Source organism: Ranitomeya variabilis, chromosome 1 (genome assembly GCF_051348905.1).
Source record: "Ranitomeya variabilis isolate aRanVar5 chromosome 1, aRanVar5.hap1, whole genome shotgun sequence".
Lineage (NCBI taxonomy): Eukaryota > Metazoa > Chordata > Amphibia > Anura > Dendrobatidae > Ranitomeya > Ranitomeya variabilis.
Window position 1 is genome coordinate 3,228,053 of NC_135232.1, and position 14,963 is coordinate 3,243,015.

General features: G+C 36.2%; 1 protein-coding gene across 2 annotated transcripts in view; it reads right to left on the minus strand.

Annotated features, from left to right (window-relative positions):
• LOC143801525 (beta-1,3-galactosyltransferase 5-like) overlaps positions 1-14,963 on the minus strand; it is a 179,207-nt gene that overhangs the window by 115,408 nt on the left and 48,836 nt on the right. The window contains exon 1 of one of the 2 annotated variants that reach the window (XM_077281254.1): positions 5,834-6,874. The exons of the other annotated variant lie outside the window; for it this stretch is intronic. Within the exon in view, the coding sequence (XP_077137369.1) occupies positions 5,883-6,860 (978 nt within the window). The 5' untranslated portion in view covers positions 6,861-6,874 and the 3' untranslated portion in view covers positions 5,834-5,882. Of the gene's footprint in view, positions 1-5,833; positions 6,875-14,963 lie in introns of those variants that run through there. 2 annotated transcript variants of the gene reach the window in all.

Genomic DNA, 14,963 nt, shown 5'->3' on the forward strand with positions numbered 1-14,963 from the left:
GACCGTGAATGACACACAGTACAGAGTGGTACTACGCAGTGTATATATATATATATATACACAGGACCGTGAATGATACACAGTACAGAGCGGTACTACGCAGTGTATATATATATATATACAGGACCGTGAATGACACACAGTACAGAGTGGTACTACGCAGTGTATATATATATATACAGGACCGTGAATGACACACAGTACAGAGCGGTACTACGCAGTGTATATATATATATACAGGACCGTGAATGACACACAGTACAGAGCGGTACTACGCAGTGTATATATATATATATACAGGACCGTGAATGACACACAGTACAGAGCGGTACTACGCAGTGTATATATATATACAGGACCGTGAATGACACACAGTACAGAGTGGTACTACGCAGTGTATATATATATATACAGGACCGTGAATGACACACAGTACAGAGCGGTACTACGCAGTGTATATATATATATATACAGGACCGTGAATGACACACAGTACAGAGTGGTACTACGCAGTGTATATATATATATACAGGACCGTGAATGACACACAGTACAGAGTGGTACTACGCAGTATATATATATATATACAGGACTGTGAATGACACACAGTACAGAGTGGTACTACGCAGTGTATATATATATACAGGACCGTGAATGACACACAGTACAGAGTGGTACTACGCAGTATATATATATATATACAGGACTGTGAATGACACACAGTACAGAGTGGTACTACGCAGTGTATATATATATATATACAGGACCGTGAATGACACACAGTACAGAGTGGTACTACGCAGTGTATATATATATACAGGACCGTGAATGACACACAGTACAGAGTGGTACTACGCAGTGTATATATATATATATATATACAGGACTGTGAATGACACACAGTACAGAGCGATACTACGCAGTGTATATATATATACAGGACCGTGAATGACACACAGTACAGAGTGGTACTACGCAGTGTATATATATATATATATATATACAGGACCGTGAATGACACACAGTACAGAGCGGTACTACGCAGTGTATATATATATATACAGGACCGTGAATGACACACAGTACAGAGTGGTACTACGCAGTGTATATATATATATACAGGACCGTGAATGACACACAGTACAGAGCGGTACTACGCAGTGTATATATATATATACAGGACCGTGAATGACACACAGTACAGAGTGGTACTACGCAGTGTATATATATATACAGGACCGTGAATGACACACAGTACAGAGTGGTACTACGCAGTGTATATATATATATACAGGACCGTGAATGACACACAGTACAGAGTGGTACTACGCAGTGTATATATATATACAGGACCGTGAATGACACACAGTACAGAGTGGTACTACGCAGTGTATATATATATACAGGACCGTGAATGACACACAGTACAGAGTGGTACTACGCAGTGTATATATATATACAGGACCGTGAATGACACACAGTACAGAGTGGTACTACGCAGTGTATATATATATACAGGACCGTGAATGACACACAGTACAGAGTGGTACTACGCAGTGTATATATATATATATATACAGGACCGTGAATGACACACAGTACAGAGTGGTACTACGCAGTGTATATATATATATATATACAGGACCGTGAATGACACACAGTACAGAGCGGTACTACGCAGTGTATATATATATACAGGACCGTGAATGACACACAGTACAGAGTGGTACTACGCAGTGTATATATATATACAGGACCGTGAATGACACACAGTACAGAGTGGTACTACGCAGTGTATATATATATATATATACAGGACCGTGAATGACACACAGTACAGAGTGGTACTACGCAGTGTATATATATATATATACAGGACCGTGAATGACACACAGTACAGAGTGGTACTACGCAGTGTATATATATATATACAGGACCGTGAATGACACACAGTACAGAGCGGTACTACGCAGTGTATATATATATATATATACAGGACCGTGAATGACACACAGTACAGAGCGGTACTACGCAGTGTATATATATATACAGGACCGTGAATGACACACAGTACAGAGTGGTACTACGCAGTGTATATATATATACAGGACCGTGAATGACACACAGTACAGAGTGGTACTACGCAGTGTATATATATATATATATACAGGACCGTGAATGACACACAGTACAGAGTGGTACTACACAGTGTATATATATATATACAGGACTGTGAATGACACACAGTACAGAGCGGTACTACGCAGTGTATATATATATACAGGACCGTGAATGACACACAGTACAGAGTGGTACTACGCAGTGTATATATATATATACAGGACCGTGAATGACACACAGTACAGAGTGGTACTACGCAGTATATATATATATATACAGGACCGTGAATGACACACAGTACAGAGCGGTACTACGCAGTGTATATATATATACAGGACCGTGAATGACACACAGTACAGAGCGGTACTACGCAGTGTATATATATATATATATATATACAGGACCGTGAATGACACACAGTACAGAGCGGTACTACGCAGTGTATATATATATACAGGACTGTGAATGACACACAGTACAAAGTGGTACTACGCAGTGTATATATATATATATATATATACAGGACCGTGAATGACACACAGTACAGAGCGGTACTACGCAGTATATATATATATATACAGGACTGTGAATGACACACAGTACAGAGCGGTACTACGCAGTGTATATATATATATATATACAGGACCGTGAATGACACACAGTACAGAGTGGTACTACGCAGTGTATATATATATACAGGACCGTGAATGACACACAGTACAGAGCGGTACTACGCAGTGTATATATATATATACAGGACCGTGAATGACACACAGTACAGAGCGGTACTACGCAGTGTATATATATATACAGGACTGTGAATGACACACAGTACAAAGTGGTACTACGCAGTGTATATATATATATACAGGACCGTGAATGACACACAGTACAGAGTGGTACTACGCAGTGTATATATATATACAGGACCGTGAATGACACACAGTACAGAGTGGTACTACGCAGTGTATATATATATATACAGGACCGTGAATGACACACAGTACAGAGCGGTACTACGCAGTATATATATATATACAGGACTGTGAATGACACACAGTACAGAGCGGTACTACGCAGTGTATATATATATATATACAGGACCGTGAATGACACACAGTACAGAGCGGTACTACGCAGTGTATATATATATATATATACAGGACCGTGAATGACACACAGTACAGAGTGGTACTACGCAGTGTATATATATATATATACAGGACCGTGAATGACACACAGTACAGAGTGGTACTACGCAGTGTATATATATATATATACAGGACCGTGAATGACACACAGTACAGAGTGGTACTACGCAGTGTATATATATATATATACAGGACCGTGAATGACACACAGTACAGAGTGGTACTACGCAGTGTATATATATATATACAGGACCGTGAATGACACACAGTACAGAGCGGTACTACGCAGTGTATATATATATATACAGGACCGTGAATGACACACAGTACAGAGTGGTACTACGCAGTGTATATATATATATACAGGACCGTGAATGACACACAGTACAGAGCGGTACTACGCAGTGTATATATATATATACAGGACCGTGAATGACACACAGTACAGAGTGGTACTACGCAGTGTATATATATATATACAGGACCGTGAATGACACACAGTACAGAGTGGTACTACGCAGTGTATATATATATATACAGGACCGTGAATGACACACAGTACAGAGTGGTACTACGCAGTGTATATATATATATATATACAGGACCGTGAATGACACACAGTACAGAGCGGTACTACGCAGTATATATATATATATACAGGACCGTGAATGACACACAGTACAGAGTGGTACTACGCAGTGTATATATATATATATATATATATATACAGGACCGTGAATGACACACAGTACAGAGTGGTACTACGCAGTGTATATATATATATATATACAGGACTGTGAATGACACACAGTACAGAGTGGTACTACGCAGTGTATATATATATATATATACAGGACCGTGAATGACACACAGTACAGAGTGGTACTACGCAGTGTATATATATATACAGGACCGTGAATGACACACAGTACAGAGTGGTAGTACGCAGTGTATATATATATATATACAGGACCGTGAATGACACACAGTACAGAGCGGTACTACGCAGTGTATATATATATATATATATACAGGACCGTGAATGACACACAGTACAGAGTGGTACTACGCAGTGTATATATATATATATATACAGGACTGTGAATGACACACAGTACAGAGCGGTACTACGCAGTGTATATATATATATATACAGGACCGTGAATGACACACAGTACAGAGCGGTACTACGCAGTGTATATATATATATATATACAGGACTGTGAATGACACACAGTACAGAGTGGTACTACGCAGTGTATATATATATATATATACAGGACTGTGAATGACACACAGTACAGAGTGGTACTACGCAGTGTATATATATATATACAGGACCGTGAATGACACACAGTACAGAGTGGTACTACGCAGTGTATATATATATACAGGACCGTGAATGACACACAGTACAGAGTGGTAGTACGCAGTGTATATATATATATATACAGGACCGTGAATGACACACAGTACAGAGCGGTACTACGCAGTGTATATATATATATATATACAGGACCGTGAATGACACACAGTACAGAGTGGTACTACGCAGTGTATATATATATATATATACAGGACTGTGAATGACACACAGTACAGAGCGGTACTACGCAGTGTATATATATATATATACAGGACCGTGAATGACACACAGTACAGAGCGGTACTACGCAGTGTATATATATATATATACAGGACCGTGAATGACACACAGTACAGAGTGGTACTACGCAGTGTATATATATATACAGGACCGTGAATGACACACAGTACAGAGTGGTACTACGCAGTGTATATATATATATATACAGGACCGTGAATGACACACAGTACAGAGCGGTACTACGCAGTGTATATATATATATACAGGACCGTGAATGACACACAGTACAGAGTGGTACTACGCAGTGTATATATATATATACAGGACCGTGAATGACACACAGTACAGAGCGGTACTACGCAGTGTATATATATATATATATATACAGGACCGTGAATGACACACAGTACAGAGTGGTACTACGCAGTGTATATATATATATATACAGGACCGTGAATGACACACAGTACAGAGCGGTACTACGCAGTGTATATATATATATATATATATACAGGACCGTGAATGACACACAGTACAGAGTGGTACTACGCAGTGTATATATATATATATACAGGACCGTGAATGACACACAGTACAGAGCGGTACTACGCAGTGTATATATATATATACAGGACCGTGAATGACACACAGTACAGAGTGGTACTACGCAGTGTATATATATATATACAGGACCGTGAATGACACACAGTACAGAGCGGTACTACGCAGTGTATATATATATACAGGACCGTGAATTATACACAGTACAGAGCGGTACTACGCAGTGTATATATATATATATACAGGACCGTGAATGACACACAGTACAGAGCGGTACTACGCAGTGTATATATATATATACAGGACCGTGAATGACACACAGTACAGAGTGGTACTACGCAGTGTCCGTACGTGCAGAAGACACAGATCACCCAGTGAACGTTGTACTCTGTACCGTTGGTCCATCGGTCGGTTCCGTTCCCGCTGTGACATGTGGCTGTCCGTTATTTCCAGTGTGTGGCCTCCATGACTTGGGCACAGAAGACCCTTGTGCTCAGGACCTTCTTGTGTGCCGGTTCCTGCTCCTCCGGTGACAGTCCATGGATCACCATTAAGTACCGGTAGTTACAAACGCTCCACTTGGCATTGTGCTTGGCAAACCTGGCACTTGACAAAGGTCTGATGTGCGCTCTGTCAGCTAAGATGCCGACGTACGCGTCCTCCACGGGGACCGGTGCAGTAGTCTTGGCTTCGTGTAGTATCATCCGAGCAGCATCCAAGGACAGAATGTAGCCAATCCCGCTGGCGTAGGGTGGGTACACGTCAGGCTCATAGTCTCGATGGGAAACGTACCACTTGCTAGATGGATCCCGTATCACCACTCGCTTGTCTTCTGGGAAGACTGAGCCAATGTACAGCTGGCTGCCAGGACTTCGTTCACTCAGGAAAGCTGGAAGTCGCGGAGTATTTATGTAGCAATCATCGTCCGTCTTCAGAATGTAGGCCGGCCGGCATCTCTCCACTGCCCAGTTTATGCCATGCATGACTTTTAAGGTTAGGTTTCGGTAGCTGTCCACGTAGTTGCCCATGAAGATATCTCTGTGAATCTCATGCTCCTTATGTATATGCCAGTCTACCACCACATCTTCTGGACGTCCCACTAAGAAAACCACCTGCCATGGGCCGAGAGCCCCTTTGGTTTTCTGTGCCCATGTTTTCCGGATAGCTGACCTAGAGGCATGGTGACGGGCATGTGAGGTCACCAGGATGAGGAGGCCTAGATCAGAAGGGCACGCCGGCTCTAGTAGGTCCGCCGAGGACAGGCTGGAGAAGTCCACTCCTGATCTGCTGGACACACGCGGAATCATGAAAAGGAACTGTCCGGCCTCCATCATTCCTAGAAATCTGTCCCACAGAAGGAAAGTAGTGAAGGCGAAGACACAGAGCAGGACCCTCAGCACGCAAACTGTTCTCATAGCCATGCACACGGACAGGAGAGCGGCTCGAGGTCCAGGTCCTGAGGTACGCTCTGCCAGAGACCTTTACACTATTACACAATGTGCTGAGCTCATCAGTTCCTCCAAACTCTGGCCTGGAAAGGGGATGTCCTGATCATCTGCAGGACATCTAGTACCATAACCGTACCGTAGCAGTATTATACTATGGTATTAGCAGTATTACACTATGGTATTAGCAGTATTATACTATGGTATTAGCGGTATTATACTGTGGTATTAGCGGTATTATACTATGGTATTAGCGGTATTACACTATGGTATTAGCAGTATTACACTATGGTATTAGCGGTATTATACTATGGTATTAGCAGTATTATACTATGGTATTAGCGGTATTACACTACGGTATTAGCGGTATTATACTATGGTATTAGTAGTATTATACTGTGGTATTAGCGGTATTATACTATGGTATTAGTAGTATTATACTGTGGTATTAGCGGTATTATACTATGGTATTAGCGGTATTACACTATGGTATTAGCGGTATTATACTATGGTATTAGCGGTATTATACTATCTTATTAACAGTATTACACTATGGTATTAGCGGTATTATACTATGGTATTAGCGGTATTATACTATGGTATTAGCGGTATTATACTATGGTATTAGCAGTATTACACTATGGTATTAGCGGTATTATACTATGGTATTAGCGGTATTATACTATGGTATTAGTAGTATTATACTGTGGTATTAGCGGTATTATACTATGGTATTAGTAGTATTATACTGTGGTATTAGCGGTATTATACTGTGGTATTAGCGGTATTATACTATGGTATTAGCGGTATTATACTATGGTATTAGTAGTATTATACTATGGTATTAGCGGTATTATACTATGGTATTAGCGGTATTATACTATGGTATTAGCGGTATTACACTATGGTATTAGCGGTATTATACTATGGTATTAGTAGTATTATACTGTGGTATTAGCGGTATTATACTATGGTATTAGCAGTATTATACTATGGTATTAGCAGTATTACACTATGGTATTAGCAGTATTATACTATGGTATTAGCGGTATTATACTGTGGTATTAGCGGTATTATACTATGGTATTAGCGGTATTACACTATGGTATTAGCAGTATTACACTATGGTATTAGCGGTATTATACTATGGTATTAGCAGTATTATACTATGGTATTAGCGGTATTACACTACGGTATTAGCGGTATTATACTATGGTATTAGTAGTATTATACTGTGGTATTAGCGGTATTATACTATGGTATTAGTAGTATTATACTGTGGTATTAGCGGTATTATACTATGGTATTAGCGGTATTACACTATGGTATTAGCGGTATTATACTATGGTATTAGCGGTATTATACTATCTTATTAACAGTATTACACTATGGTATTAGCGGTATTATACTATGGTATTAGCGGTATTATACTATGGTATTAGCGGTATTATACTATGGTATTAGCAGTATTACACTATGGTATTAGCGGTATTATACTATGGTATTAGCGGTATTATACTATGGTATTAGTAGTATTATACTGTGGTATTAGCGGTATTATACTATGGTATTAGTAGTATTATACTGTGGTATTAGCGGTATTATACTATGGTATTAGCGGTATTATACTATGGTATTAGTAGTATTATACTATGGTATTAGCGGTATTATACTATGGTATTAGCGGTATTATACTATGGTATTAGCGGTATTACACTATGGTATTAGCGGTATTATACTATGGTATTAGTAGTATTATACTGTGGTATTAGCGGTATTATACTATGGTATTAACAGTATTATACTATGGTATTAGCGGTATTATACTATGGTATTAGCAGTATTACACTATGGTATTAGCAGTATTATACTGTGGTATTAGCAGTATTACACTATGGTATTAGCGGTATTATACTATGGTATTAGCGGTATTATACTATGGTATTAGCGGTATTATACTATGGTATTAGCGGTATTATACTATGGTATTAGCAGTATTACACTATGGTATTATTAGTATTATACTATGGTATTAGCGGTATTACACTATGGTATTAGCAGTATTATACTATGGTATTAGCAGTATTATACTATGGTATTAGCGGTATTATACTGTGGTATTAGCGGTATTATACTATGGTATTAGCGGTATTACACTATGGTATTAGCAGTATTACACTATGGTATTAGCGGTATTATACTATGGTATTAGCGGTATTATACTATGGTATTAGCGGTATTATACTATGGTATTAGCAGTATTACACTATGGTATTAGCGGTATTATACTATGGTATTAGCGGTATTATACTATGGTATTAGTAGTATTATACTGTGGTATTAGCGGTATTATACTATGGTATTAGTAGTATTATACTGTGGTATTAGCGGTATTATACTATGGTATTAGCGGTATTATACTATGGTATTAGTAGTATTATACTATGGTATTAGCGGTATTATACTATGGTATTAGCGGTATTATACTATGGTATTAGCGGTATTACACTATGGTATTAGCGGTATTATACTATGGTATTAGTAGTATTATACTGTGGTATTAGCGGTATTATACTATGGTATTAGCAGTATTATACTATGGTATTAGCGGTATTATACTATGGTATTAGCGGTATTATACTATGGTATTAGCGGTATTACACTATGGTATTAGCGGTATTATACTATGGTATTAGTAGTATTATACTGTGGTATTAGCAGTATTATACTATGGTATTAGCAGTATTATACTATGGTATTAGCGGTATTACACTATGGTATTAGCAGTATTACACTATGGTATTAGTAGTATTATACTATGGTATTAGCGGTATTATACTATGGTATTAGTAGTATTATACTGTGGTATTAGCGGTATTATACTATGGTATTAGCAGTATTATACTATGGTATTAGTAGTATTATACTATGGTATTAGCGGTATTATACTATGATATTAGCGGTATTATACTATGGTATTAGCGGTATTATACTATGGTATTAGCAGTATTATACTATGGTATTAGTAGTATTATACTATGGTATTAGCGGTATTATACTATGATATTAGCAGTATTATACTATGGTATTAGCGGTATTATACTATGGTATTAGCGGTATTACACTACGGTATTAGCAGTATTACACTATGGTATTAGCGGTATTATACTATGGTATTAGCAGTATTATACTAAGGGATTAGCGGTATTATACTACGGTATTAGCAGTATTACACTATGGTATTAGCGGTATTATACTATGGTATTAGCAGTATACTATGGTATTAGCGGTATTACACTACGGTATTAGCAGTATTACACTATGGTATTAGCGGTATTACACTATGGTATTAGCAGTATTATACTATGGTATTAGCAGTATTATACTATGGTATTAGCGGTATACTATGGTATTAGCAGTATTATACTGTGGTATTAGCGGTATTATACTATGGTATTAGCAGTATTATACTATGGTATTAGCGGTATTACACTATGGTATTAGCGGCATTACACTACGGTATTAGCAGTATTACACTATGGTATTAGCGGTATTATACTATGGTATTAGCGGTATTATACTATGGTATTAGCAGTATTATACTATGGTATTAGCAGTATTACACTATGGTATTAGCAGTATTATACTATGGTATTAGCGGTATTATACTGTGGTATTAGCGGTATTATACTATGGTATTAGTAGTATTATACTATGGTATTAGCGGTATTATACTATGGTATTAGCAGTATTATACTATGGTATTAGCAGTATTATACTATGGTATTAGCGGTATTATACTATGGTATTAGCAGTATTATACTATGGTATTAGTAGTATTATACTATGGTATTAGCGGTATTATACTATGATATTAGCAGTATTATACTATGGTATTAGCGGTATTATACTATGGTATTAGCGGTATTACACTACGGTATTAGCAGTATTACACTATGGTACTAGCGGTATTATACTATGGTATTAGCAGTATTATACTAAGGGATTAGCGGTATTATACTACGGTATTAGCAGTATTACACTATGGTATTAGCGGTATTATACTATGGTATTAGCAGTATTACACTAAGGGATTAGCGGTATACTATGGTATTAGCGGTATTATACTATGGTATTAGCAGTATACTATGGTATTAGCGGTATTACACTACGGTATTAGCAGTATTACACTATGGTATTAGCGGTATTACACTATGGTATTAGCAGTATTATACTATGGTATTAGCAGTATTATACTATGGTATTAGCGGTATACTATGGTATTAGCAGTATTATACTGTGGTATTAGCGGTATTATACTATGGTATTAGCAGTATTATACTATGGTATTAGCGGTATTACACTATGGTATTAGCGGCATTACACTACGGTATTAGCAGTATTACACTATGGTATTAGCGGTATTATACTATGGTATTAGCGGTATTATACTATGGTATTAGCAGTATTATACTATGGTATTAGCAGTATTACACTATGGTATTAGCAGTATTATACTATGGTATTAGCGGTATTATACTGTGGTATTAGCGGTATTATACTATGGTATTAGTAGTATTATACTATGGTATTAGCGGTATTATACTATGGTATTAGCAGTATTATACTATGGTATTAGCAGTATTATACTATGGTATTAGCAGTATTACACTATGGTATTAGCGGTATTATACTATGGTATTAGCAGTATTACACTAAGGGATTAGCGGTATTATACTATGGTATTAGCAGTATTATACTATGGTATTAGTAGTATTATACTATGGTATTAGCGGTATTATACTATGGTATTAGCAGTATTATACTATGGTATTAGCAGTATTATACTATGGTATTAGCAGTATTACACTATGGTATTAGCGGTATTATACTATGGTATTAGCAGTATTACACTAAGGGATTAGCGGTATACTATGGTATTAGCGGTATTATACTATGGTATTAGCAGTATTATACTATGGTATTAGCAGTATTATACTATGGTATTAGCAGTATTACACTATGGTATTAGCGGTATTATACTATGGTATTAGCAGTATTACACTAAGGGATTAGCGGTATACTATGGTATTAGCGGTATTATACTATGGTATTAGCGGTATTACACTACGGTATTAGCAGTATTATACTATGGTATTAGCGGTATTATACTATGGTATTAGCGGTATTACACTATGGTATTAGCGGTATTATACTATGGTATTAGCGGTATTACACTACGGTATTAGCAGTATTACACTAAGGGATTAGCAGTATACTATGGTATTAGCGGTATTACACTATGGTATTAGTAGTATTATACTATGGTATTAGCGGCATTACACTATGGTATTAGTAGTATTATACTATGGTATTAGCGGTATTACACTATGGTATTAGCAGTATTACACTATGGTATTAGCAGTATTACACTATGGTATTAGCAGTATTACACTAAGGGATTAGCGGTATTATACTACGGTATTAGCAGTATTATACTATGGTATTAGCGGTATTATACTATGGTATTAGCAGTATTACACTATGGTATTAGCAGTATTATACTATGGTATTAGCAGTATTACACTATGGTATTAGCGGTATTACACTATGGTATTAGCGGTATTATACTATGGTATTAGCGGTATTATACTATGGTATTAGCGGTATTACACTATGGTATTAGCAGTATTATACTATGGTATTAGCAGTATTACACTATGGTATTAGCGGTATTATACTATGGTATTAGCGGTATTATACTATGCTATTAGCAGTATTACACTATGGTATTAGTAGTATTATACTATGGTATTAGCGGTATTATACTATGGTATTAGCAGTATTATACTATGGTATTAGCGGTATTATACTATGGTATTAGCGGCATTACACTATGGTATTAGTAGTATTATACTATGGTATTAGCGGTATTACACTATGGTATTAGCAGTATTACACTATGGTATTAGCGGTATTATACTATCTTATTAACAGTATTACACTATGGTATTAGCGGTATTATACTATGGTATTAGCGGTATTATACTATGGTATTAGCAGTATTACACTATGGTATTAGCGGTATTATACTATGGTATTAGCGGTATTATACTATCTTATTAACAGTATTACACTATGGTATTAGCGGTATTATACTATGGTATTAGCGGTATTATACTATGGTATTAGCAGTATTACACTATGGTATTAGCGGTATTATACTATGGTATTAGCGGTATTATACTATCTTATTAACAGTATTACACTATGGTATTAGCGGTATTATACTATGGTATTAGCGGTATTATACTATCTTATTAACAGTATTACACTATGGTATTAGCGGTATTATACTATGGTATTAGCGGTATTATACTATGGTATTAGCAGTATTACACTATGGTATTAGCGGTATTATACTATGGTATTAGCAGTATTATACTATGGTATTAGCGGTATTACACTATGGTATTAGCAGTATTACACTATGGTATTAGCGGTATTATACTATGGTATTAGCGGTATTATACTATCTTATTAACAGTATTACACTATGGTATTAGCGGTATTATACTATGGTATTAGCGGTATTATACTATGGTATTAGCAGTATTACACTATGGTATTAGCGGTATTATACTATGGTATTAGCAGTATTATACTATGGTATTAGCGGTATTATACTACGGTATTAGCAGTATTATACTATGGTATTAGCGGTATTACACTATGGTATTAGCGGTATTATACTATGGTATTAGCAGTATTACACTATGGTATTAGCGGTATTATACTATGGTATTAGTAGTATTACACTATGGTATTAGCAGTATTACACTATGGTATTAGCAGTATTACACTATGGTATTAGCAGTATTATACTGTGATATTAGCAGTATTACACTATGGTATTAGCGGTATTATACTATGGTATTAGCGGTATTACACTAAGGGATTAGCGGTATTATACTACGGTATTAGCAGTATTATACTATGGTATTAGCAGTATTACACTATGGTATTAGCAGTATTACACTATGGTATTAGCGGTATTACACTATGGTATTAGCGGTATTACACTAAGGGATTAGCGGTATACTATGGTATTAGTAGTATTATACTATGGTATTAGCGGTATTATACTGTGGTATTAGCGGTATTACACTATGGTATTAGCAGTATTATACTGTGGTATTAGCGGTATTATACTATGGTATTAGCAGTATTATACTGTGGTATTAGCGGTATTATACTATGGTATTAGCGGTATTACACTATGGTATTAGCAGTATTATACTATGGTATTAGCAGTATTACACTATGGTATTAGCGGTATTATACTATGGTATTAGCAGTATTATACTGTGGTATTAGCGGTATTATACTATGGTATTAGCGGTATTACACTATGGTATTAGCAGTATTATACTATGGTATTAGCAGTATTACACTATGGTATTAGTAGTATTATACTATGGTATTAGCGGTATTATACTATGGTATTAGTAGTATTATACTATGGTATTAGCAGTATTATACTATGGTATTAGCGGTATTACACTATGGTATTAGCAGTATTATATTATGGTATTAGCGGTATTACACTATGGTATTAGCGGTATTATACTATGGTATTAGCGGTATTACACTATGGTATTAGCGGTATTACACTAAGGGATTAGCGGTATTATACTATGGTATTAGCAGTATTACACTATGGTATTAGCAGTATTATACTATGGTATTAGCAGTATTACACTATGGTATTAGCGGTATTATACTATGGTATTAGTAGTATTATACTATGGTATTAGCGGTATTACACTATGGTATTAGCGGTATTACACTAAGGGATTAGCGGTATTATACTATGGTATTAGCGGTATTACACTATGGTATTAGCGGTATTATACTATGGTATTAGCAGTATTACACTATGGTATTAGCAGTATTATACTATGGTATTAGCAGTATTACACTATGGTATTAGCGGTATTATACTATGGTATTAGTAGTATTATACTATGGTATTAGCGGTATTACACTATGGTATTAGCAGTATTATACTATGGTATT